Consider the following 27,293-nt stretch of genomic DNA (forward strand, 5'->3'; position numbering starts at 1 on the left):
TACACCACCATAAATAGCATGGTGCCTGTCATGATTGTACTGTATTGTATTTATTGGCCCTGTTGTTTAGAAAAGCATCTTTTGCATAAGACATTGGACAAGTCAAGTCATGAGGATGAGTCAAATGAAAACCTTAAATATTTTTTTAAATATTATTTATTGTGCAGAAATGGTACAAAGCTGTATCACTTTTCAACATAATCTCCCCCACGCTAAATGCAAGTCCTCCAGCACTTACAAAGTGCATAAATTCCTTTAGAAAAAAATTCTTTTGGTAGTCTGCACAACCACTCATGCACCGCGTGGCGTAACTCTTCATCAGAATGGAACTTCTTTCCTCCCATTGCATCTCTGAGTGGTCCAAACATATGGAAATCACTTGGGGCAAGGTCTGGTGAGTATGGTGGATCAGGACAACACTCAAAATGCAGATTTGTGATTGTTGCAACTGTTGTACGGGCAGTGTGGGGCCTTGCATTGTCATGTTGCAAAAGGACACCTGCTGACAGCAATCCACATCACTGTCATTTGATTGCAGGCCGCAGATGATTTTTTAGGAGATCTGTGTATGATGCACTGGTGACGGTGGTCCCTCTACACATGTAATGCTCCAAAATGACGCCTTTTTCATCCCAAAAGAGAGTCAGCATAACCTTCCCTGCTGATGGTTCTGTTAGAAACTTCTTTGGTTTTGGTGATGAGGAATGGCGCCATTCCTTGCTCGCTCTCTTCATTTCCGGTTGTTGGAAGTGAACCCAAGTTTTGTCCCCAGTAACGATTCTTGCAAGGAAGCCATCACTTTCTCGTTCAAAGTGCCAAAGAAATTCTTCACAAGCATGAAAACTTCGTTCTCTCATTTCAGGAGTCAGCTGCCGTGGCACCCATCTTGCAGACACATTGTGAAACTGGAGCACATCATGCACAATGTGGTGTGCTGACCCATGACTAATCTGTAAACATGCTGTAATGTCATTCAGTGTCACTTGGTGGCTTTCCTTCGCTTTAACTGCTGAAATGTTCTGTGGAGTCACAACTCGTTATGCCTGACCTGGAAGAGTAGCATCTTTGACTGAAGTCACACCATTTGCAAACTTCCTACTACATTCAGAGACTTGCTGCTGTAACAAACATGCATCACCGTACTGAACCTTCATTTGCCAATGAATTTCAATAGGTTTCACACCTTCACTACGCAAAAACTGAATAACAGAATGCTGTTCTTCCCTGGTGCAAGTCACAAGTGGGGTGGCCATCTTTATACTGATACTGCGACGGTATGTGTGCATTTGCAGTAAGCTGCCACCTACAGGCCATTCTGCATGCTGTTTGTAGCACACTTACCAACTTACAGGATAACGGCTCAAAATTTCGATTTGTTATTACAAATTTAAGGTTTTCATTTGACTCACCCTTGTATAAGCACACTTCTGAAAGTGATTTCTAGGCATACTTATTTAAGGTTACAATAATAAACTTTATAATATTTATACAACATACTTCATTAATTTAAATATTTTTCGATGAAGTAAAAGCAGAAATGTTGTAAATATGACTTTAGATTTTCCAAAGTTTTTGACCTCAGTAACAGCTTTTTTACGTTTTCAGGAAGTTAGTTACAAAATTTATCTCCCATGTGGAAAGTACCTTTTTGGCACAGAGATGTGTTGATTTGGGTGATATGTAAATTTTTGTTTTGTCTGGTAAACTGATCACGCACATCACAGTTTTTTTTCCCCTTTTCCTTACATATTACATTTATTTTAAAGAATATAAGGATCCCATACTATACACGCATGGTAATGGAGGAATGTCAGATATCATAAACAGGTTTGCAAGAGTCTCTAGATCTGCATCCAAACAAGATTCTAATGGCCCTTTTTTGTAGCATGGAAGTGCTATTAGCTGTTTCAGAGTTTCCCCAGAAAGTGACTCCATATTTAAGGTGAGAATGGAAGAGGGCATGATAAACATTCATTACTGTTTTCTACCCACAACATTCAGTGAGCAAAGACAGTACCATGGCTTGCTCAGTTCTGCTTTAAGGTATTTAATATGCTTCATCTACATCTACATCTATGTGATTAATCTGCTATCCACAATAAAATGCCTGGCAGAGGGTTCAATGAACCACCTTCAAGCTGTCACTGTGCCGTTCCACTCTTGAATGGCATGCGGGAAAGATGAGCACTAAAATTTTTCTGTGCAAGCCCTGATTCCTCTTATTTTATTCTAATGATCATTTCTCCCCATGCCAACAGAATGTTTTCGCAATCGGACGAGAAAACTGGTGATTGAAATTTCATGAGAAGATCCCATCTCAACGAAAAATGCCTTTGTTTTAATTATTGCCACTCCAATTCACGTATCATGTCTGTGGCACTATCTCCCCAATTTCATTATAATACAAAACGAGCTACCCTTCCTTGTACTTTTTCGATGTCATCCGTCAGTCCCACCTGATGCAGATCCCACACTGCACAGCAATACTCCAGAGTGGGGTGGACAAGCATGGTGTAAGCAGTCTTTGATTTGCTCTACCAACAACATTATCTATGTGATCGTTCGAATTTAGGTTATTTGTAATTGTAATCTCTAAGTATCTAGTTGAATTTACAGCCTTCACATTTGTGTGACTTATTGCGTAATCGAAATTTAGCGGATTTCTTTTAGTACTCATGTGAAGAACTTCACACTTTTTTTATTCAGGGTCAGTTGCCACTTTTTGCACCATACAGATATCTTATCTAAATCATTTTGCAATTTGTTTAGGTCATCTTCCATTTTAAATTGCTCTGCAGCCAAAGTCCTAAGGATTTGGTTTCCAAACTGTTACCAAACAGCTCATCATTGATAAAGACCTATGAGATAAACATGTCCTTGTTTGGAGTTTTGTGGAATTTTAGTGCAATGGTTTTTTTTACTATTTATTACAAGCTCTTATTCCATGCTCAGCTGCTAAGTTATTATGTGACAGTGTTTACTGATTGCTGTAATTCCTCATTGGTATCTCCTTTCAGTAGCATTGTGGACTGATTCTTGGAGTACACTATATTTAATTTGTTTATAGTCTGTTAAGTGTTCAGGTACAGTTTTTAGGTGGATATTTGTGTGCTTAATACACACTGCCTTCTTACGATTGCTCGGGAAGGAACTGATACATCAAATACGATATTTTTCAAGCTTTGACAGCTGCAAATCTTATGGTCCACCATGTCAAAAGCTTTTGAAAGGTCAATAAATACTCCCACTGATTCCCATTTCTTGTACACTTGGCTTGATACGGAACTGATGTACTCATAAATAGCAGTTGCTGTCGACCTTCTATTTTTGATTCCATGTTGTTCATAACATAAGATACTGTTTTTATTTACAAATTTCATAAATTTGTCATACATAAGTTTTTCTAATGTTTTTGAAATGCAGGAGGAAATTTTGATAGACCTGTAGTTATTTACATTATCTTTCTCACCTTTTTTATATAATGGAATGACTTTAGATATTTTCAGTACATCAGGGAAAATGCCTGCCTGGAGTGAGCAATCGCATAAGTGTGTAAGTACTTCAATTAGGTTTGATGCACTCTTCTGTAAGATTGTTGAAGGGACACCATCAATACCTGCAGAGTTGGAATTTTTCACTTCTTTCATTGCATAAGCTACTTCATCTTGTGAGATAGAACTGATGTACATTGACCCTCTACAAGCAGTTATTTTATATTCATTGGCTTGGGTGCTCTTATGTAAGTCTGATTGTATCATATTATCGACAAACCCGTGAAAAATTTGTTAAATGTGTTGGCTACTTTTAAAGGGTTTCTTACTTTTTTATTTTTTTGTGATTGTGTTATATTTTTGCAGGATGGTCTGTGTTCAGCAGATTCTTTTTCTTTTTATAACACTCCACATAGCCTTCACTTTATTAGCTGAATTATAAATGTGTTCATCATTATGCATTATTTTTCCACTCTTATTACTTTTTTAGTATTTTTATAATATATGTGTATTTAAAGTGAGGAATTTTTTGATTTACATGTTACATGAAGTAGTCTTTCCTTCTGGCATGGAACCCTTATTCCACTTGTGATCCAGCTGTTTGTTCTAGAATTCCCTCTTATGATTACAGTTTTCAGTGGGAATGCAATTTTGTAAGAAATGGGTTATTGTATCAATGAATGTGCTGAATTTTTTATTTATATAATTAATTTTGTAAACCTGTGACTATTTTTCTTTCTGTAATAAGCTGTTGAAGTAGTTTACATTATCCTGATTATACCTTCTACATGTGGCACTTATAAGACGATGTTGTTACTAATACTGCCTCTCATTTTGAAGCCTAATATGCATTGTAAATATTTAAACCTTTTCTTGATTAGAAATTGATCTAAAGCTGTTTCACAAGTTTCTTTTATCCAAGTAGCAGCTGTTACTTCAGCAGTTAAATTGAAGGATGCTGCAAGGTTCAGAAGGGCCTCTCTGTTTCTATTATTTGTGAGGAAATCAATACTGAGGTCATCATAGATTATCAACTCACAAACCATTTTATTTACTTTATTTAGCAAATATTTCATTTCATTTAGGAAAAGTTGAAAATTTCCAGACAGTGAAAGGTAAACTGCAGCAATAACGAGGTTGAAGTGAATACCTACAATTTCATAATCCTTTTCAATATCTGTTCTAGTTAAGTCAGATAGGGTAGAAAAATCTATATTTTCCTTCATGTAAATTTCCACCACAGCTTGCTTGTTTTTCCTGGAGTTGCAGGAAGACAAAACGATCAAACCAATCTCTGAGATAAGTTTGAAGTTTTTCAGAACAGCCGAAAATCACACTCAATAGGTTTTATTGGCTGGTTTTGCTTCATAATAATACAAGAGCATCATCATAACCTCTGAAATTTACAGTTTAAACTGCAGTAGTTGGCTGATTTCATTGCTGGCCCAAGAGATTAAGTTGGGTTTCAGTTAATGACAGTTTTGTGTTTTACCTGTGGCCAACACACAAATCATCATGGCATGACATGAAAAATACTGCTATCAGTGTTACGCTGTAGCATGTAACAAACGCCTTAGTGCAGAGTCACTTGCACCTCCTGGAAGTAATGATTAATGAGGGCATGGACCTGCTAACAAACTATTTGATGCTATGCTTGGATATGCACGAAAGTATTATCAATTGATGGGTAAGAATTGTTCACTGGAATGTGCCAGGAACACATTATCTGAATCAAAATTGAAGAGTAGGACAATCAAAGAAATGAAGAACTGATCTTTTATTTTGTAATGATACTGAAATTTTGACCTGCATCTAGAACTGAACCTACAGCTTACATTTTTGTGGACAACAATCTTATCAACTGACAAACAAGCACAGCTCAGAGTCTGACTCCAAGTATCTAGTTGCCAGTACATCTATTACCTTCTTTGAAAACTGAAGAGAGGTGTTAATTCATACCTTGCTGGACAAGTATTGGTGGCAAAAAAGAGGTAATGACACAGAACACTTGTCATAACCTGGGATTGTTTCCAAAATGAATAATCCATTCTGCAACTGAGTTTTCACTATTATGGAACTCCCTGACCATATAAAACAGTGTGTCAGACTGAGGCATGAAACTAGATCTTTAAATATTCGTGAGTATGGGCAATGAGTGCAAAACCTACGCTAAAAGACCAGATTTGATTTCTGATACAGCACACAGATTTAGTCTTAAGTTGGCGGTGGCCTGAACACAGATGAAAAGCTAGACACTGCATCTACAAAATGTAATATCCAGGCTGTGTCACAGGTTTCAATCCACTGGAGACATTCATGTTTACATATAGCAGTTTAACCAAGAATCTCACTGAGCAAGGTGGCACAGTTATTAGTACACTGGACTCGCATTTTGGAGGATGATGGTTCAAACCGGCAATCAGCCATCTTGATTTAGGTTTTCCGTGATTTCCTTAAATTGCTTCAGGCAAATGCCGGGATGATGCCTTTGAAAGGGCATGGCCGACTTCCTTCCCATCCATCGCCAATCCAATGGGACTGATGACCTCGCTGTTTGGTCCCCTACTGAGAATCAACCAACCAACCACGAGTCCCACTGTTTGAAAATTACATCAGAGTCTGTAGCAATGTTTCAGCTGTCACCCAATGGATCCATACAGCTGATTTGTAGCCACATGATTGTTACTGCGTGTCCCACTCTCTTCTGCACAATGGCAGATCTCCTTGATCATAAAATACAGGCTTTCACAACCAGTATATGCATCCTTGATGAATTTTGTTATGTAAGCATTAAGTTACTGTTGAAGACAGGCATCTGGGCCTAATGTTTCGTGTCCTAATGCTGGAGACATCATCAGAGGCTATAAAGACCAAGATAGTAGTTTCAAACTCAAACAAGTTCGGATAGTTTGGCTTGCTGTGCTTGTTTGAATTTGAAACTATTATATTATTACCTGAGTTTTTGGTCTCTGATGATGCCTACTGCATTAGAAGCTGAAACATTATGAACAGAAACATGCCTCACACCATATGCTAATCCCCATATAATAAAAGTCACCAAAGACCTCCTTCAGATGAGGAGGAGGAAGATTATCACTGATCTCAATTACATCAAGTACTGTCCTATGATTGAAGCCACGTAACACCTGGGGCAGAGAGCAGTGGCACAATGATGTCAGCAGCAAAGACTGTTAAAACTTAATATAATCTCTTATACTGCTAAACTAGTACAGTACATCATGTCCACCAACAGTGGCAACTACAGAAACATAAAATCTGAAAGTTGTTACACAATGAACTATTTAGAACCATTGTTAAGACAATGAACAACAGTGTCTCATGAAAAATCAATATTTAAAACTAAAACATTCAAATAGAACTATAGATGATCACAAGATGTATTCCATCCCAGTACCTGGGAAGAGATACAATAGCTGCCATAAACACATGCTGGCCAATCCTGTTGGTCAATACATTCACACAAACTGAAGTATGCTGAGATAAAAATAAAACAAAACAAAACAGCACAGTATGATCAGAAGCAACATAATCGATATGCATAGGACATGAAGTGAGCAACATACAGATTAGCTACGTGTTGGATGTATGAAAACCAACTATAGTAACTTGTGCCATTAAAGACATTATAATTAATTTCTTCAAACGTATCCAATCTGCAGAGTAGTATGTCTTCAAAACATTGAATTAGAATTTCCCCTTCAAGAAAACTAGTTTACATAAGAATGTAGAATCACATAATGGTAACATTGAATAAAATACTTTTGGGTTTCCAACTGTGTCAAATGGTCAAAATGCCATGAGTTTCTGACCAAGTACTCCTTGGCTATCATAGCATGGAATGATTGCTGGTGGAATGCTGGTACATCCTTGTATGCACAATGGGCATATGTTGGCTCTGAGTTTGATGTGCCAGTTTCAACCTTGCAATTTCTGTAGCCCATGCAGCACTAGGCAGCTATTAAGAGTGCTGTCAATGACTTTTATTTCAATGACTTCTTAATGTATATTGTCCTAGAAACTATTAGCGTCTGCCATGAGCAAGTTCAGCTAAAGCAGATTTTTTTTTTGGAGTGGTGGTGTTCTCCAGTGTGCACTGTTTGTCTGACGTAAGACTGGCCACACTTGCCAGGTATTTTGCAAACCCCAGGGTCCTAAGATCTGCCCCATCTTTAACTGGTTGTACAGTGAAATACAGCAATTACAGGGGTGAAGTGGGTGCATCGAATTCAAAGTCAATGAATGTCCATATTGTGTGTGTGTGTGTGTGTGTGTGTGTGTGTGTGTGTGTGTGTGTGTGTGTGTGTGTGTGTGTGTGTTTTCCCCTTCACTGCTTGGTGAGTAACTGTTTTTTATCTATCCATTTACATTAAATGAAATAAACTGATTGATGGCCAGTGTTTCCTGGACTGTGTGACTTCTCAATTTTCTTTTATAGATATGTAAGCCCCACTAAATTATCTGTGATGCTTTTTCTTAGATGTATAAATGTCTGAGGTACCTCTGGGGCCATTCAATCTGTGTTTATTGCACACTGAATAACTGTGCCATAGTTCTGGACACTGGAATATTTGCTCTCTCTCTCTCTCTCTCTCTCTCTCTCTCTCTCTCTCTCTCTCTTTCTTTATGTTGCTACAAGGAGATGTCAGTCAAGCGATGGGGATGGTATCAGAACAATTAAGTTCATGATTACTAAGTAAAACTTACTGTGTACACAAATTCAAAGCTCAGCACAGCAACAAAAATGGCAACCAGATCATTTACAGTATTTTGTTCGATCAACCAAGTTTATAGACTCTTTAATGGTTGACCAAGTTTATAAACTCTTTAATGGTTGACTATTTGAAATTGGTGTTAATCAGGGGTGCTACTGGAATCGGTCTAAATAAATCTAAAGGACTTGGCATTTGATCATGTATTTTCATTTCTTTGCTTTCATCTGCTTCCACAAGCAATTTGCTTGGTTTGGTAAATTATGAAATAAGCTTAATGGAAATGGAGACAGTTGTGAAGTATTGATTCCAGTGAACCAACAAGACAGGGAGAATAATGCCTATTTCATCTGGAAGGTTTCTTTTTGAGAAACAATTATTCATCAATATGAAGATAAATACAACTCTCCACTCTGTGCACATATCACAACCATCTATACCATACAGTCAACTTAAGAAACTGTATTCTGCTTCACAAGGTGGCATAGCTATGAGCCATGGAACTACTGCTTAAGATTTCCCTGCAAATGGTACCATATGACATCAATGTACCTTTATTTAAAAGATACAGCAACTTTCAGTTTGAAAAGTATGTCTGTCATTTACAGCTCTTCCTTTCAACAAGAAGCGAAATGTTTATTTACTTTAATCAAGAAAAAAGTTTTCTATATTCACTGATGATGGAAAATATTTGTGTTACACATCTTTTTCTTATTTATTCACATGGTGTACTCACTTGTATGTCTTCATTTAGCTTGCAGATGTCTAACTTTGCCGACTGTAACCACCTTTCTTTGGAGGTAATGGTATTCTCCAAGTCTTCCAAAGATGAACAAATATTAGAGAATTGGTTTCCCACATGAACATATTCTTCTTCTATTCTTGAAATTTCATTCCAAGTTACAGCGTGTGTGGTAGCAGTTGCAGTTTCTCCCATACCAACAGGTCTATTTGTCCTTTTTCCACCTGTCATTGTGCCTTGAAATTGTGAAAAAAAGGAAAAGAAATCAGTAAATGAAGACGTTATAAAACTCTAGCACTGTCTTTAGTGCTGAGAACAATGCTTGTCTCTTCACTGTCAACAAATGAAACTGGATACACACTATCTGATCGAAAGTATCTGGACACCTACTAGTTGACATTAATGTGGGGTGTGACCATCCTTCACCTTTATGATGACTTGAACTCTGCTAAAGACACTTTCAATGAGGTGGTTGAATGTCTGTGAAGGAATGGAAGTTCATTCTTCATCAAGAGATGAAACCAGAGAAGGTACTGATGTTGGACACTGGGGTTTGCAGTGAAGTAGACATTCTAACTTACGCAAAGGTGTTCAACTGGTTTCAGATCAGGACTCCAGGCAGGTCTGACCATTTCAGGATGTTATTGTCTACGAATCATTGCCTCACTGATGCTGCTTTACGACAGGGTTCATTGTCATGTTGATACAGACAATCATCCTTCTGTACTCTTTCTCTACTGTATGCAGCACACAATACTGTTAAACGTGTTCCTATCCTTCCACATTCAACACTTTCTTAAGTGCAATCAGGGACCAAGCGTTAACCACAGAAAACACTTCCATACTGTTACACATCCTTCACAACTACCTTCCACATTGCTTGATGGTCTCTGTCTATCAGTACATGAGGTCTGCCTGGTCTTGGTTTAGCTGTGGTTGTTACTTCATAGTTCAACTTCAAAATCACATCACCAACAGTTCACTTGGCAGCTTACAAATTTAAATAATAAAATATCACAAGTTTTTTTTTTGTGTGAGTGTGATCTTTCCAAGGTATTTGACTGTGTTTTCGCAGCATTTTTCGGTGTGGTGAAGCAGATGGCTCTTGTGGATAACTCAGAAAACTGATGTCCTACAGAGGGCATTGCAGGCCACCTCAGTAACTAGGTGCCATGTTACAAGAACACACATTCGGTATGCTAGAACCAATATTCAGCAAACTGACAATGCATAAGTCACTGGACAGGACTTCTGACAAGGAGAAATTTTGACACCTTTACAGTACCGCCAGGACTGTGAAGTTGCTGATATGGAATAACTGGAGAATGATGTCATGGTTGCTCAATGGCTGGGCCTGATACCTTGGCTAGAGGGCAAGACTGCTACTGCTTTTGTTGCAGAAACTACAGTGGATGTGGCTAATGTAAATACCACCAAATTTAGGTGCATTTTCTCAGTCAGCACCAGTGGCTACCTGAAGGAAGGTCCACACCGGTCTACGCACCAGGAACAACTAGCCAGCTGCCATCACCAGATTCTGCTGTCATAAGCTGCAGGCAAATTGTCAGAGTATAGGGTTGGACAATGGGTGACACTAACTAGCTGCCACATACCAAGCAGAATGATTAAAAAATTTATTATTCAGTATCAGCAGTCACACCAAGTTGTGCAAATGACATAACTGATACATTTTAATTTGCAAATGCCAACATCATTGAGAAATGAGCATGCACGGTCAGAGAGTAAGAGGACTTGCAAGCTTACAGTGGTTGAGAATGGATGCAAAGTGGCTATGGTGGAATGCACAATTAAGTGCATTGTCGATGTGATATCCAAAGTGCAACAAGGCAATTTAAATTGATGAGCGAGCATTTGTACGGGTCACATAGTACAAGGTTTAATCGAGATGAATTGGTAAAATGGATCATTGGAAAAAGAGTACCACATGGCAAAAGCTAACACGAACTGCTTGTTACTGAAGGAAGAGCCTATTGCCAATTATTGTTGCCGAGAAATGCATAATGTTATACCACCAGCAACTCGTCGCAAAGTACGACTGAAGATTCAATATTTGTGAACATTATAGTGTTTATTGGTAAACTGCAAATAGTATTCATTGTTAATGACTAACTAGTGGAATAAAGATTGAAGGTGAACAATTGAAGAAGGTGTAGAGTGTCAAGTGCTTGGGAAATGTGATAGAGGAAACTGGAAGAAACGAGAAAGAGTATGCATGTCAGATAGGCAGAAATCCTATTTCATGGATGAATATTTATTTAAAAACTGGTAGCCAGTAAAAAATAAAAGGGGAGGGGACAATGAGAGAGAGAGATAGAGAGTTAGATAGATGGATAGATAGAGAGAGAGAGAGAGAGAGAGAGAGAGAGAGAGAGAGAGAGAGAGAGAGAGGGGGGGGGGGGGGGGGGAAGAAAGAAAGATTTTTATTTAAAAGCTGGTAGCCAGCAAAAAAATAAAATGGGGGGGGGGGCAATGATAGAGAGGGGGGGGGGGAGAAAGAAAGAAAGACAGACAGAGAGAGAGAGCGAGATGTAATAGCACAAGTAGGGCTAAAAAATACGTACATGAATGTTAACACTAATCATGTATACATGCCCTGTAAAATGACTCATTCCGTTTGATTTCAATTACAGGATCATTCACATGATCTATGGAACATGTAATCAACTGACTAGCTTTAATGGAAATTCCAGGATGGAGCATCACATAAAGTAGATGAAGGGAACCACTCAACTATAGTGGATTGCTGTGCCAAGCACAGAAACATATAACTGAAAATACCATTCACAGTGGCTTTCGAGCACTAGGTCTTTTTCTAGCAGAAGTTTTGTCATGGCCATGGGGGTGTACATTTGTATTTGTGGGTGTGTGAATGTATGCTAGGGCCCAAAAGCTAGTGTGAATCCTTTCACTTATTTTATCTTTACTAAATAGTTAGAAGGGTTGAAATGTCCTTTATGGATTTGTTACTCTGGTGACATCCAATGACAAGTCTACGTCACTGAGCCCTTCTGACAAACCCAATCGCTTATTATAGCTTCTCTAATGACAACACAATACGCCCCACCTTCTTTTATACTTGTGGATCCACCTTTCGTGACATATAGTGGTCAGGTCTGCATTACACAGAGGTGTCCAGATACTTTTGATCAGATAGAGTACTCAAATTTGTTCAGAACAGTGCCACAATAATATATCTTCAAGTATACTGATGCTAGGTTTTATCCAATGACTTACATCATAAAGTTAAAGCAAAATAAAATTCACCAGTGAAGAAAATCTTGAGGCTGGATATTTGTAGCAGTGTTCAGAACATGAGCACCATTTTACAATTTCACTCAGCTAGAAACTAAAAGGCGAATGAAATCATTTTTTCACATAGCGAGAAATCAAAGAGAACTCATTAACAGGTCATCTAAAAAGCAAAAAATTCTACGAAGCTAAGCTCCTTCTGGAAAAAAAACCCCTCCTAGTAGTGGAACACTATGTAGAAAGGGCTCCTAATAAACACAAGGCAGCACGGCAAATAATAAAACAAGGGGACACATCGAAAGGCACACGGGCAGCTCTGATCGATCCTGAGAAATTAAAACACTATTTTTTAAACATGGTTAGTGAAATAGGAAACACTATTAAATCATCAAGTTCATCTGCAATGGACCTGACTGGAGCCCTATTACCAGGTGAGTACTATCACATCTGCTGATTACAAAAGCTGTCCCCAAATTTTCAAATTCTAAAGGTACAGACTGTTATTAGTTTTTAAATTGAATCATTAAAAAGACAATACTCTCGGGAGAGGTGGGGGGAGGGGGGCTGTGAGAAGGGGAAATTCATGAACACAGCAGCAGAACTAAGCCTAATTTAGATATATCAAAGCACAGGTTAGCAAGAACTAAAAATTCACACAACATGAGCCCATTCCAAATTTTCAACACATTACCAATCTATGCTGGCTCCAAAAATTTTTAAAATTAAGTGGTACCGCTGGCTAACAGAGCAACCATTTTACTACATTACAGAATTATTTGAGTGGCCTGAAGAGGATACTAGCATTTATCAAATTTTCCTATAATTTATTTTATTATTGTGTGCTGTGGTTATGTCTAGTATAATTATGTCCTGTATGCTCTGTCCAATTATTATGCACAGGGTTTATACCATATTGTATTACAGTATAGCTTATTGATACTAGCTATTAGAAATTTTTCTGTAGTGTAATTTATTATAGCTATTTCTAATATTATACTGTAGCTCATTGACGTTAGTTTATTTTATTAATATATATGCATTACTACATCCTGTATTGTACTCAAATGTCGATGCCTCCTTCACTCTAAAATGATCAGTAGTGAATAAAAATTCTTGATACCTTTTATTAGGAAGTGAATATGTGAGACCTAGTCACATATTAGTTTAGAGCAGACATTTGTTCAATTCTAACTCATTCTAATAGAATAATAGTCAGTAAAGAGAGACCCATTTGAGTTTTGGTAAAGAAGAGTGGCTGTATATATGCATAGTGAAAGAACAGTAGAAGCTGTAAAAGTCAGGTAGTTAGACAATATTAACCGCTTTACTCTATATGAAAATATGAATCACGACAATAATAGTAACCACTTTACTCTATATGGAAATGTGGACACGGATACGGAAGCAATGTGTCTATTTATTAACTACAGTAAGAGGGAGGAACTGCACGTGACATCTTTGACTTGTTTCTACATCCACAAGATTACTTCTGATAGAATCTATGAAATACAAATTATGCAGTGTAACGCAAAGTCATGCAGAAGAAGCAGCTTGCACAGGACAGGCTGAAGAGAAAAACAACAACAAGGCCAAGTCACACAAACAAAGCAGAAAAAGATGAAGGAAAAATAAAACTTTGAAAAGACGTTTAATATTTTTGATGTTATGTACAACAAGAACGAAAGTAATTAGGTTTTCATCTTTGAGTGACAAAATATTTAATGCTCACCCATACTTGATTGCTTTTTATTTACAAGTGTGTTATTGCTGTACTATTTTTTCTACAAGGAGCTAAGACACCATTCTTATAAGGGACGTCTTTTATACAATAACACTTTTGTTTCTCTGGTTGCATTTTACTATGAACAAGAAGAACTGGGATAGGTCACAGAAATTGCTGATGAGTACAGGGTTCTCGTTTAACTCAGAAAAATCTTATCAGCAAGGGGAAGTGTGACATCATTTAAAAGGTACTATCTTGTGAAAAGAAAAGGTTAAGTATTCCATTATATGGTATTTTCTCAAAACGTTTTTAAAACAGTGGAACTTAAGATTTGGGTATAAAACCACAGGGTTATGTGATCATTTGCTAAGATATACTATTAGTGATATAATTGCAGCCAGAACAATTACTGGTCGGTAGTGATCTAATGATTTTGCAATATTTCATAATTGTATCACTTATACTAACATCCTTTAAGATGCAAGTTGTGAATGATTAAATGCAATGATATTTAGGTTTTGTCTGCTTCAACAGCTAAATGGTTAACATGACTGGCTGCTATTAGGAGGATGTGGGTTCAATTTCCAGCAATGTCAAAGATTTTTCTTTGGTGGGAGGAGTGGGATGGTGTTCACTCTGCCTCATGATGCCAATTGAGGAACTGCTCAGGTGAGAAGTAGCAGCTTCATGGTCTAGAAAGTCAACAACAACTGGAAGACTATTGTTCTGAGAGCACACTCCTCCATACCGCATCCAAATGACGTCACTGGCTCAGGACGACACAGCAGTTGCTCAATCCCAGGGTTGGGCCAGAACACAAGAGCTTTGCTTGCTTTATGTTTAAGGATTTACCTTTAGTTCATATACTTGATGAGAATTATTTCAATCTTGCTTTGTCTCACGTGTTACTCGTCTCAGGAAACTAAGTAATTCATATACTGATTTATAATGATCACACTATTTTTGTACACAATGTGTGCCCATCAATTGACTGGTGACAGAATGAAGTGCTGTTTATAGTGAATCCTCAGCTATCAAATAGAGACTATATACATTCTCATTTTGAGCACACCACTTGTGAAAGTGAGACCTAGTGAATTGTGGCACATCACTGAGATAAGAGGGGATGATAACAGGGGACCATTTTTGTTATGCATGTATCTCTACTTTCTGGACGAGCTTAACATGTTACATTTTTCATTTGTATAATTTATTCTAGATGTAATTTATATTACCTGACTTTTCAACAAGATTTCCTTGCAAAGTAACAACTCTGTAGCGCAGGCCTCCATAGAAAGCAATTCTATTAGCTTGAAACAAGTCATGTGCCACCAAAGTGTCTCCCAAAGCAAAGTAAAATGCTGGGAGTATACGTTCATCCTCTACACGAATGAGGTCAAATAATCGTGGCACTCCTTCTGGACTGCACAGAAACAAACAGAAATATTATCAATGAACTTCAGAAACCAAACAGGAGAAATTCTACGTAGGTATGACAAGCAAAACTCCCAACGACAAAAAAAGTTATAAAATTTCTGATATACCTAATGGAAAAAAGGCACTATAAATCATAGAAACAACATATTTCATGAGAAAAACTTCCATTACAGATAAACATACAAAAATAAAAAGATGGTTTCACATTTTTCGTAACGGGAAAGTATAAATGTTAAGTGAAAATGGAAAGACAACAGCCTGTATGAAGGTACAAATAAAACTTTCTTTCATTGTAAAACAACACTGATGGTGGTTGGCTACAAGGCAATTTCTATATAACTTAATGCTTGCTGAAAGGTAATGTAACCTCAACATTTACGTTGCAGTATATAATAAGAGCAACCCACATGCAAAGTAAATTTATTCTGTTTTAACAAACTCACATTTTCAACTGTCCCCATCCTGAAACAAATTTAAAGTTAAGGATTACAGCTAGTTTCTGGAACATCCATTCTATAAACTAAGAGAATAATGTGGTGTAACTAATAGCAGTACCATTTTTCAAGAATATTTGTACAAGTTTAGTCTATTGTAAAAATACATAGCTTGTTTTATGATGATGCCAATCCCACCATATGTGGTAAATCGAAAATAAGGATACACAGACTATGCGTGCTTAAGAAAACACACTGTCTTCTAGGTGATCTGAGACTGACATATATATCATATTACTAAAATTACTAAATTACAGTCCCTTGCTGCAATGTTCTGTCTGTACGTGAAGGCTAATCTCAGGAACTACTGTAGGTATTTTGATACAGTTTTTACTAACAGATACAATGATTTACGAGGAAGGTATGTGCATATAATTTATTCTTGGTATGCCACAAGAGTTATCTGGTTGTAGATACATAGTGCTAAGTGTAAGAAGCTGGGGCAGGTTACTACTGTAATTTCAAGAAGAGAGGGAAAAAAATGAACTTAAATCAATTAATGTGTACATAGGTTTCAGTTAAGTAGCATTTCTTTTTTTATTGTGAAATTTCACACACTTGAAAGGCTTTGTTTGAGGCTTATGATCTCTCTCTCTCTCTCTCTCTCTCTCTTTGGGGGGGGGGGGGGGGGGGGGGTGATAATATGTGCATCAAAATAATGCACAGGTGGAGGGTAAGGGCAGCAAGGGCATACAGATAACACAGTTATAGATAGACAACAATGACAAAAAGTACCTGTTAAAAGAGAAAATAAACACAAAAAAATACAACATAAGAAAATCATTTTACATATACTCACGTTTGGAAGGGTTGAGTAAATCTGTATATCAGATGCTGATGCTTATCCAAAGGTATAAATGTTCCCCTACCAATTCTCTCTCTCTTCATTAACTCCATACATAGCTGAGCTGTATATACAGTATCCACAACAATATTGTCTAATCTACCACAAGCTTCAGAAACTGCAACATGATATTTCTTATCCAGGCCACCCAAATCTCCCTGTAATCATATAATAACTAGACTGCAATATCAATAGCAGACTGGTCTCTGTAATCTTACATAATATTTCTAAAGTATTTGGAACAACAGTTGGGACTACCCATTACAAAACACTGACTTTACCATAGCCTGATATTATAGTTTTTCAGAAATGCACCCGAGTCAGGAAATAGGAGACAGAAATCTGTTTTAAAAATACAGTTCAATTTAAAACAGTAGTTGCACCCATACTTGCACCGTAAAGTTACGTTTACTAGTATCACATAACACTCGCGCACTTTGTTAATACTGAAGCAACTAAGAAGATACCAGAGGAAAACTACTGTAAGAATTATGACACTAAGTAGATGAAATGGTATAAGACATACAAGGTAAGTGGAAGTGGGTTCAGACAGGGACAGACGAGGGAGACGGCAGGGAAGGGGTGGGGCAGGGTTTGGAACATCTCAAGGAATAGAGACCTGCAAGAAATGCTCAGAGAAGTCCTTGACTATTTGGAGCTATATGTCATGTACAATTGTATGGTTCAGAAATGATGAAGAGAATTTTGTATATTAGTGTCCAAAAGTAAAGCATAAATGGGAAAAGAAAGAGTTGATTATGACTATAAATGACTGTTATAATTTGTTGTGAACTAAAACTGTGTAGTAGGCTGTGCTTCAAATAGGAATATGATTCAAAGATGACAAAAGGGACTGCATTACATCTGTAATGACTCAGTCTCTTTTGTTATGAGCATTTTATAGTCTACTGCTGACATCTACAATTCGGAGACTGTTTGTCAGGATAAATTCTCAGATGTCTTGAAGCAGTGAGGTCAAGCACAGACTTCAGGTTCAATAGCTTAACAGTGGGAAAAAAAGTGTTGATAATGGTTTGAGACACAGGGAACGTTCATTGAAGCCAGTAAACAGTTGACTAGGCGTAAGCACTTCACAACATGACCGCATCTGTCCTAAGATAAATGCATTACTACCACTGTAGAGACTACAGCTGTCACAGGAGTTACAGTTTCCTGTGTATTTGAAGCTAAGAGCAACTGATCTGTGTCAGGTGGCAGTGTGTACCCTACTTGTTACAATGCAGAGTAGAGCTGATATATTGTTGTGTCAGCAACATACCAAGACTGGACGGAGCTTAACCCCTTAACTTAAAACTCTGAGTTATCTTGCTGTTATTATTATTTTGTCAGAAACTTAAAAGTTATGAAAAGACCTTAGAAGAAATAAAACCCTGCGTATATCTGTTTCAGCACTGATAGTTAGGTGTTCAGCTGCTAGACAGCATATAGTGCTACATTCGTAGCCTGGCTGTCATGTTTTGGTTGACTTGGTTGCCACCAAACATTGTCTTTACTTTGTGCAGCTTCAGATACTCAACAACAAAACGTGTGCTTTTGGCCTCTCTTGTGTGTTGTTGTTTAAACGTTGCTTTCAAAAAAAGGATGGCTATAGTGATCCTGGGTTTGACATTAAATTTAGTGGCTCAGAAAGTGAAGAAGAATGAGATGTTACTTCATTAGAGATTGAAAGTGATGACAGTTCATCAGTTGAGTGACAAGTGTGTCAGTGGTACATCCACTGTGCTCCAGCCAGCTCCTCCAAGCTTCATTTTCACAGGAAACCATTGTGAAATACATGGTTAGACTTCATAGCTACACAAAAACCAAAAAGTGACTTCAAAATTCAGGATATTTTGGTCAAAGTCCAGTGCACAAGTGGACATGGGATTCTATTATTAGTGATTTAATGTCATTCATTATGGAATGTTTTCATTAATAAAATTTTTTTTTTTTTACAGAAATATTCTCATTACATATTTGACTGAAAGAGAGAGATAGAGAGAGGGGTGGAGTAGAGAGAGGGGTGGAGGGAGGGAAAAGGGGGGGGGAGAGGGGAGGGAGGGAGGGAGGGAGGGAGGGAGGGAGGGAGAGAGGGAGAGAGAGAGAGAGAGAGAGAGAGAGAGAGAGTTGGTTCTGTCACAAGACCATTGTCAAAAGAGATAACTGGTAGTGGTGGGATGCAGGTATGGAGATGCATTTTGTTGGATGGGTAGAATGAATTTGATATCTTCAATGTTATTCAGTAGAATACTGTCATTATACAGAAATATCCTAGCACACTTTTTATGGATTGACAAAGTAATTAACGATTTTATGTTTCACCTGACATGATTCTCTGAATTCTTTTATGAATCTAATGATGGACAGATGACTGAAACTGGTTGTATAAATAAATAACTCTACCAGCAGCTCAAGGCAGTAATAGAGCATCTTTCAAATACATAAGCGCTGTGGGGAACCATCTCCTGAAAATATACAGGAGGATTTTTGGGCTACCAAAGAGTATTCTTTGTCGGCCCAGATATTGCCTTTAACAATGACAAGTCATTATGGTGATGACACTGAAAGGGTCAATACATGTCAGTTACGAACATGCAACATTTCAAGATGACATACTGCAGTATCATTATAGAAAAGGATTCTATGTAGAAGTGGTAGCTGACCCTTGTCCAGAGGTTTTGGACAAAATGCCTCTTTCAGAGTGGATATCAGAATCTGGTTTCATGAGTTTGGAACTAAGTTCTGAAGAGAATAACAATCTCTAAAACATGTTGGATGAATGAAGTCGGGCTCTGGGAATCCTATAAAAACAATGATATGGAAAAAAAAATTAATCTTACGAAAACCAACATAGAAGACTGAAATGTAACATTTGAAGAAGATGAGACTGTACTGTTTCAGATTGACTATGGTATTAAGTTGTTGTTGTTGTGGTCTTCAGTCCTGAGACTGGTTTGATGCAGCTCTCCATGCTACCCTATCCTGTGCAAGCTTCTTCATCTCCCAGTACCTACTGCAACCTACATCCTTCTGTATCTGTTTAGTGTATTCATCTCTTGGTCTCCCTCTACGATTTTTACCCTCCAATATTAAATTGGTGATCCCTTGATGCCTCAGAACATGTCCTACCAACCGATCCCTTCTTCTAGTCAAGTTGTGCCACAAACTTCACTTCACCCCAATCCTATTCAATACCTCCTCATTAGTTATATGATCTACCCATCTAATCTTCAGCATTCTTCTATAGCACCACATTTCGAAAGCTTCTATTCTCTTCTTGTCCAAACTAGTTATCGTCCATGTTTCACTTCCATACATTGCTACAATCCATACAAATACTTTCAAAAACGACTTCCTGACACTTAAATCTATACTTGATGTTAACAAATTTCTCTTCTTCAGAAATGCTTTCCTCGGCATTGCCATTCTATATTTTATATCCTCTCTACTTCAACCATCATCAGTTACTTTGCTCCCCAAATAGCAAAACTCCTTTACTACTTTAAGTGTCTCATTTCCTAATCTAATTCCCTCAGCATCACCCGACTTAATTCGATTACATTCCATTAACCTCGTTTTGCTTTTGTTGATGTTCATCTTATATCTGGCTTTCAAGACACTATCCATTCCGTTCAATTGCTCTTCTAAGTCCTTTGCTGTCTCTGAGAGAATTACAATGTCATCGGCGAACCTCAAAGTTTTTATTTCTTCTCCATGGATTTTAATACCTACTCCGAATTTTTCTTTTGTTTCCTTCACTGCTTGCTCAATATACAGATTGAATAGCACCGAGGAGAGGCTACAACCCTGTCTCACTCCCTTCCCAACCTCTGCTTCCCTTTCATGTCCCTCGACTCTTATAACTGCCATCTGGTTTCTGTACAAATTGTAAATAGCCCTTCGCTCCCTGTATTTTACCCCTGCCACCTTCAGAATTTGAAAGAGAGTATTCCAATCAACATTGTCAAAAGCTTTTGTCTAAGTTTACAAATGCTATAAACGTAGGTTTGCCTTTCCTTAATCTATCTTCTAAGATAAGTCGTAGCGTCAGTATTGCCTCAATTGTTCCAATATTTCTACAGAATCCAAACTGATCTTCCCCGAAGTCGGCTTCTATCAGTTTTTCCATTCGTCTGTACAGAATTCGTGTTAGTATTTTGCATCCGTGACTTATTAAACTGATAGTTCGGTAATTTTCACATCTGTCAGCACCTGCTTTCTTTGGGATTGGAATTATTATATTCTTCTTGAAGTCTGAGGGTATTTCGCCTGTCTCATACATCTTGCTGATCAGATGGTAGAGTTTTGTCAGGACTGGCTCTCCCAAGGCCCTCAGTAGTTCTAATGAATGTTGTCTACTCCCGGGGCCTTGTTTGGACTCAGGACTGTCAGTGCTCTGTCAAACTCTTCACGCAGTATCGTATCTCCCATTTCATCTTCATCTACACCCTCTTCCATTTCCATAATATTGTCCTCAAGTACATCGCCCTTGTATAGACCCTCTATATACTCCTTCCACCTTTCTGCTTTCCCTTCTTTGCTTAGAACTGGGTTTGCATCTGAGCTCTTGATATTCATACAAGTGGTTCTCTTTTCTTCAAAGGTCTTTTTAATTTTCCTGTAGGCAGTATCTATCTTAACCCTAGTGAGATAAGCCTCTACATCCTTACATTTGTCCTCTAGCCATCCCTGCTTAGCCATTTTGCACTTCCTGTCGATATAAATTTTGAGACGTTTGTATTCCTTTTTGCCTGCTTCATTTACTGCATTTTTATATTTTCTCCTTTCATCAATTAAATTCAATATTTCTTCTGTTACCCAAGGATTTCTACTAGCCCTCATCTTTTTATCTACTTGATCCTCTGCTGCCTTCACTACTTCATCCCTCAGAGCTACCCATTCTTCTTCTACTGTACTTCTTTCCCCCATTCCTGTCAATTGTTCCCTTATGCACTCCTTGAAACTCTGTACAACCTCTGGTTTAGTCAGTTTATCCAGGTCCTATCTCCTTAAATTCCCACCTTTTTGCAGTTTCTTCAGTTTTAATCTACAGTTCATAACCAATAGATTGTGGTCAGAGTCCACATCTGCCGCTGGAAATGTCTTACAATTTAAGACTTGGTTCCTAAATCTCTGTCTTACCATTATAAAATCTATCTGAAACCTGTCAGTATCTCCACGCTTCTTCCATGTATACAACCTTCTTTTCTTGAACCAAGTGTTAGCTATGATTAAGTTGTGCTCTGTGCAAAATTCTACCAGGCGGCTTCCTCTTTCATTTCTTAGCCCCAATCCATATTCACCTACTACGTTTCCTTCTCTTCGTTTTCCTACTAACGAATTCCAGTCACTCATGACTATTAAATTTTCGTATTAAGTATTGTACACAAATATATAGGCCACACTAAACAATACCCATGCTGGCCAGCATTTTGGGTGGAAGACCAGCGAAAGTCAGGTTGTTGAACTATACACAAAATACTAACTGGTGATGGGACAAAGTTATGGAACTAAGTGTTTACAAAGCTTCCAATTAAATGACAATCCTGTTTGATAATTCTCAAAGCATGGCCTGCTCATGTAGTCATCACTTAGGCTTTGAATATGGATACACATTACACAATAACTGCTGAGTGGTGCAACACAAACCATTGCCTCGTGTCGTTCTCTTGAATTTTCAGGTGTCTGACGTTAAAGAAAAGCCATTTTCTTTTTACAACACAAAAACACACCACTCATACAGCTGTGAGAAGCGTGAGGATTTTTGCACATTGACTACTCTTCCTTTCCTAATAATAAAAAGGTAAACAAGAATATTTCAGGGCTATATTTTTCTAGGGAGAAGGAGATGAGTGTTGAGTAACACTGTACAAGAAGGGTGGGCAGATGGAGACAAAAATGAGAATAGGGACATAAAAAAGATGATACAAGACACTTTTTTGGAAAAAAGGGGGAGAGGGGAGGGGAGGAGAAATGTAATGCCACATTCTTGCACAGGTTCATTACAACTGAGCCAGCTAAAATCTTTCCGCATGGTTCACATACATTAAATTCTGTTTCTTGAACTGATAACATGAGGATATGCATTTTTGTGAACTTGTCTGCAGGAATGTTAGTTTTTTTTATATACTCACCAATCTACCATAAACGCCCTCTGGAAGTATTCCTTCTCGTTTTGCTTTAAGAAGATGAGCAATGGGGCCTCTCATTGACTCAACAGCATGGAAAGAGCTTTTTGTTTCTTCCAATACTTTTTTAATTCTCTGCACTTCAGACTGATGAGCAGTATGATTTTGTTTAAGGCATCTGTGCTCTTCATGTTTTTGTTGTAGATCAGTTTCAACAGAGAGGATCTGTCTATTCAGCTCTTCCAGAACACTAGAAAGAAGAAATGTTCAATAATAATAATAATAAAGAAACAGTAGCTACTGACACCCATACATTCGGTTTTGTAGATAACAACATTAAGGAGAATGTCCAGAGAAATTGAAAAAATGAAAATTGTTGTGGTTTTATCTGTAACCATTTCAAAAAATCTAAATGCTTAACAAATGACTTCCTATCAGTCACTAGCAGTAACTAGTCTTATATTGCAATATTAGTTGTGGAATTGTACCTATTATCAGCTTGAAATGGGACTACCTTCTCAGTCCTACTTGAAATTACTACCTCATGTCAACACTCTCTGAAGAGGTCAAATTAGCTCGAATTTTTAACTTTCCGGACTTTGTACCGTTATGACTATACCCAGTTTCAGTAGTAAACTGCCCTTTAAAAAATTAGTATGAACAAGTTTACTATCTCAGATTAAATTTCACATTAATATGTTACCCAATTTTAATTAGCAACTAAGGGGAGCAAGCCGTTTGTTAATAATCCAACTTTGAATTTTCGTGATACGAACTGTACAGTCATGTTGTACCACATAATCTTGAAAATTCACTTCTTCCCTGTTTCTGAAAAGCCACAATGTTTATTCATTATGGTATTTAAAATGATAGCTATCCAAAATACTGTTAACAATAATTTGTTCAAAGTGATTTGTTTATAATTAACTATAATGTAATTTAAATTGTTGTAGCGTAAAATTCATTGGAACCGTATACAAAATTAAGTAAGCTTTTCCAAACTGAATATCAGAACACGTAGGGCAATATGAGCCCATTTTTTAATGTAAATAACGAAAGTCATCTAATGACTTTTAATTGTTATTTTGTAAATCTTACATTCAACAATGTATTCAATTGTATAGTTTTATATAAAAGGAAGTGGTGCATGAGCTACAAAAGTTAGTAAGGAAAACAGGCAGCAGAAGTAAGAGACAGTCAGAGGCAGTGAGAGAGTCAGTCAGTCAGTCAGTCAGTCAGTCAGTGAGTCTGCATTATTGTCTTTTGGAAGCTATTTGTATGAGACTCTTTTGAAGTCTGTCAGACAAGAAATGCACACATCATCAATGAACATCCAAATCGGTCATAATACAAAACAAGAAAAGTGATATACTTTGTGTTTCACTTAAAAATTAGTACATCAGCAACGTCGAACACTGGGACTTTCTGAAGCAACAACCCCTGAAGATTCAAAGCTGAGTATCTCATTATATGGAGCAGCTAAGTTATTATGTGAACTTTCATTAACTGTGACTGAAATTTTCTAGTTTTCACTCATCTATGTATTTGTGAATGGTAGATGTCCAAATTATTAAGTTTCTCTGATGGTATGATTGAGAATTCACTATTACCACTGTCGAATTATATCCTCTTGCACTTTCAAGGGTGGGAATTTATTGTGAAGTTACTGTGTGCACACTTTTTGTCTAGCATTTCTCATTCTGAACCGGAATAAGATGGAAGACTTTGGGCCACTACTGTTTTGTGTCTGATCATTGGCAATCTTAAGAACTGCAAATGATACAAGCAGTAGTGCTGCAGTAACCATTGTTGAATATTGTGTTTAATTTTGCTGTACAGTGTATACACTGCTGGTAAACCTTCCGGGGTATAAGGTCATGGTCCATAAAACTCTTCTGTTCCTAACGTTTCATCCAGAACTGTGCTGGACATCTTCAGACAGGTCTGATATCTAAGAATGACATATATTCTGTAGAAAAAGGAGCATGGCCAGAGTTACATGTGATAAGCAGAGATGACCCTTGTCAAAGATGAACTCTAAGTAATGAATGTCATCTTGTCAAAGATAAAAGAATGTTTAGCAATTCTGCAGAGATACTGTCCATATGTAGCTAAGTTTCATGGTCTCTTCTTTCCCATTAAAATCATCCCTATGTTTATATACTTCAATGGTTTCTCTACATAGCCATGGATAACAGTTCAGCACAGTAGACAAAATTTTTATTTCAGAAAACTTCACTTCTTGACTTCTTGGCTGAAAACCATGCTTTGCTACAGCCAACTTAACTATCTTCCTCAGCAGAGACTTTTGTATTCCTTTAGCCATGTTTTCACACTTATCTTGGTTGTTCCAATATAAGCTGTACGACATGTACATGGTATTTTATATACACCACATGACGACAGTGGAGGGCATTTATACATCACAGATCAGAGTGCCTTACCTGTTTTCTTTGTTGGTCTAAAAACTGGCTTAATATCATGTTTCTGTAAAATCTTTCTGATCAGATCTGTTACTTTTTTAATAAAAGGGAGAAAACTGTATTTTTCCATCCTTCTTTTTCATGCTTGTCCTTCAGCTTTCCCTTATTTGGTCACAGAATTCTGTTTAATTCTTTCCCCGAGTAGCAATTTTTCTTGGAAATCTGGTTTATATGTTTTAATTCAGCATCCAGGTATTCGGCATGCAAAAACTTTTGGCTCTATTGGCAAGACTTTTAAGGACACCTCTTTTGGTTTTGGATGGTGATTAGAGTTCTTATGTAAATATCTATCTGTGTGCATTGCTTTTTGAGAAACCTTATGTTCTAAGCTTACATCGGTCTGTCTAATAACAAAAACACCCAAGAAAGGTATTTTGTTGTTATTTTTTATTTCCATGGTGAACTGCATTTTTGGAATTATTTGTTCTATCATGTGTTTAGGCTTTCATTGTTAAAAGAGTGACGAAGCTTTTCCTGTTTTACCATGAGCACTACATATGACTCCCTCTTGGAAAAGAAGCTAACTGTCCAGATTGAAACTAAATGCTTGTTACAAAGCGGACAGCGTAAGGATAGTGGTTGCACTATGTAAAGGAGGTAAGGATTGGTTCCTCAACACTGCTCTTCTCCAATGGCAGCGCTGGGTGACAGTTTTTTCCTGTGTTCCCAATGTGTTCTTCTAAAACTGGCAAAGAAACAGTGCATACAATATTGCAAATTCAGATAAGCAAAAAGAAAACATCATTATTTTAAAAAATCCAAATTTATGCAAATAACATTTCCTACAAACTAATGATAGTGTGGAATAGCTAATACACAGACATTTACACCCTTTCTTTCTAATTAACACTGATGTCACAGTAACAAATAGAAATTATTTTATTCTTTTCGTTTGAATTATTTTGGATTATTGCCTTTATTCTGTTTATGTTGTTATTAACAAGCTTTAGCCTGCTTTTCACTCTGCAATTGAGTGTGCACTGATTTGAATCTCCCTGACAAATTAAAACTTTGAGCCAGATTGGGATTTAAATTGGGACCTTTTCCAAAGATATTGTTTATGTGCCATTCTGACACAGATTTTTAATCCACTGTAAGTTTCAAGCATTAGTTTGTTTCAATCATTGCAATGAACATCTTAATTAGTAGAACAAGGGCTTCACCAGAAGGAAAATAGCATATGAGGGCATTTTTCAGATATAAAATACAGCCATTATTTAGCAATCACTGCTCACTAAAATTTATGTAAGTGTAGGGAGCCATTTATTGATGATAAAAAAAAGACGCTTGCTGCAAGAAAGTGAGCTTATTTTTCTACATACATTACTCCTTACAGTACCCTAATTTGTAATTGCGGTAACCAGATATTTGGATGATTTACAAGAATGTGCGTAACGAGGCATGGTTTTAATTTATTTTTGAATTATTGGGAACTTCCAAGTTACTGTCTTTTGTCTCTGGATATCTCATTAACGAATTTTCTGTATGACTTGATAAATCCCCATTGATCTCTTAGGTTAGGGTACAAATACAGTTTGTAAACATTTTTCATGTTCTGGTGTGAAAGTGTAAAAATTACAACAATTTTAAAAAAGCATTTGCAAGACTTTTTTAAAACTGATACCAAAAAGACTGAACATATTACTTCCTTCTACACATACCACATTTACGTCATCCTTTTTTTGTTTTACCATATGCACTGTTCAAAACTGGGGTGTTCGTAGGATTTGATGGCGCATTACATTTGAGTACAAACTTTAATCTACCATTCAGTGGCAACATCATTGAAGTTTAGGTATTGTTCCTTATATCACAATGCATTGCTGTAAATCTCAACTTTGTTATATTATTCTTGGCTTATTCCTGCGTAGTGTGTTTGCATTAGGTAGTCACAAAATGGAAAGCAAGCGGAGAAGAGAATTGTATGATACTACTTTCAAGTGTTAAGCAT

The 27,293-nt window shown here is 37.2% G+C and overlaps 1 protein-coding gene across 1 annotated transcript in view; it reads right to left on the reverse strand.

Moving 5' to 3' along the window:
* Positions 1-27,293, reverse strand: part of LOC124778026 (structural maintenance of chromosomes protein 4-like) — a 324,000-nt gene that overhangs the window by 86,646 nt on the left and 210,061 nt on the right. The window contains exons 10-13 of the mRNA XM_047253608.1: positions 22,866-23,109; positions 16,687-16,889; positions 15,192-15,379; positions 8,958-9,199 (exon numbers count right to left, since the gene is read on the reverse strand). Coding sequence (XP_047109564.1) covers positions 8,958-9,199; positions 15,192-15,379; positions 16,687-16,889; positions 22,866-23,109 — 877 coding nt within the window. The remainder of the gene's footprint in view (positions 1-8,957; positions 9,200-15,191; positions 15,380-16,686; positions 16,890-22,865; positions 23,110-27,293) is intronic.

The sequence above is a fragment of the Schistocerca piceifrons genome, chromosome 2 (genome assembly GCF_021461385.2).
Source record: "Schistocerca piceifrons isolate TAMUIC-IGC-003096 chromosome 2, iqSchPice1.1, whole genome shotgun sequence".
NCBI lineage: Eukaryota > Metazoa > Arthropoda > Insecta > Orthoptera > Acrididae > Schistocerca > Schistocerca piceifrons.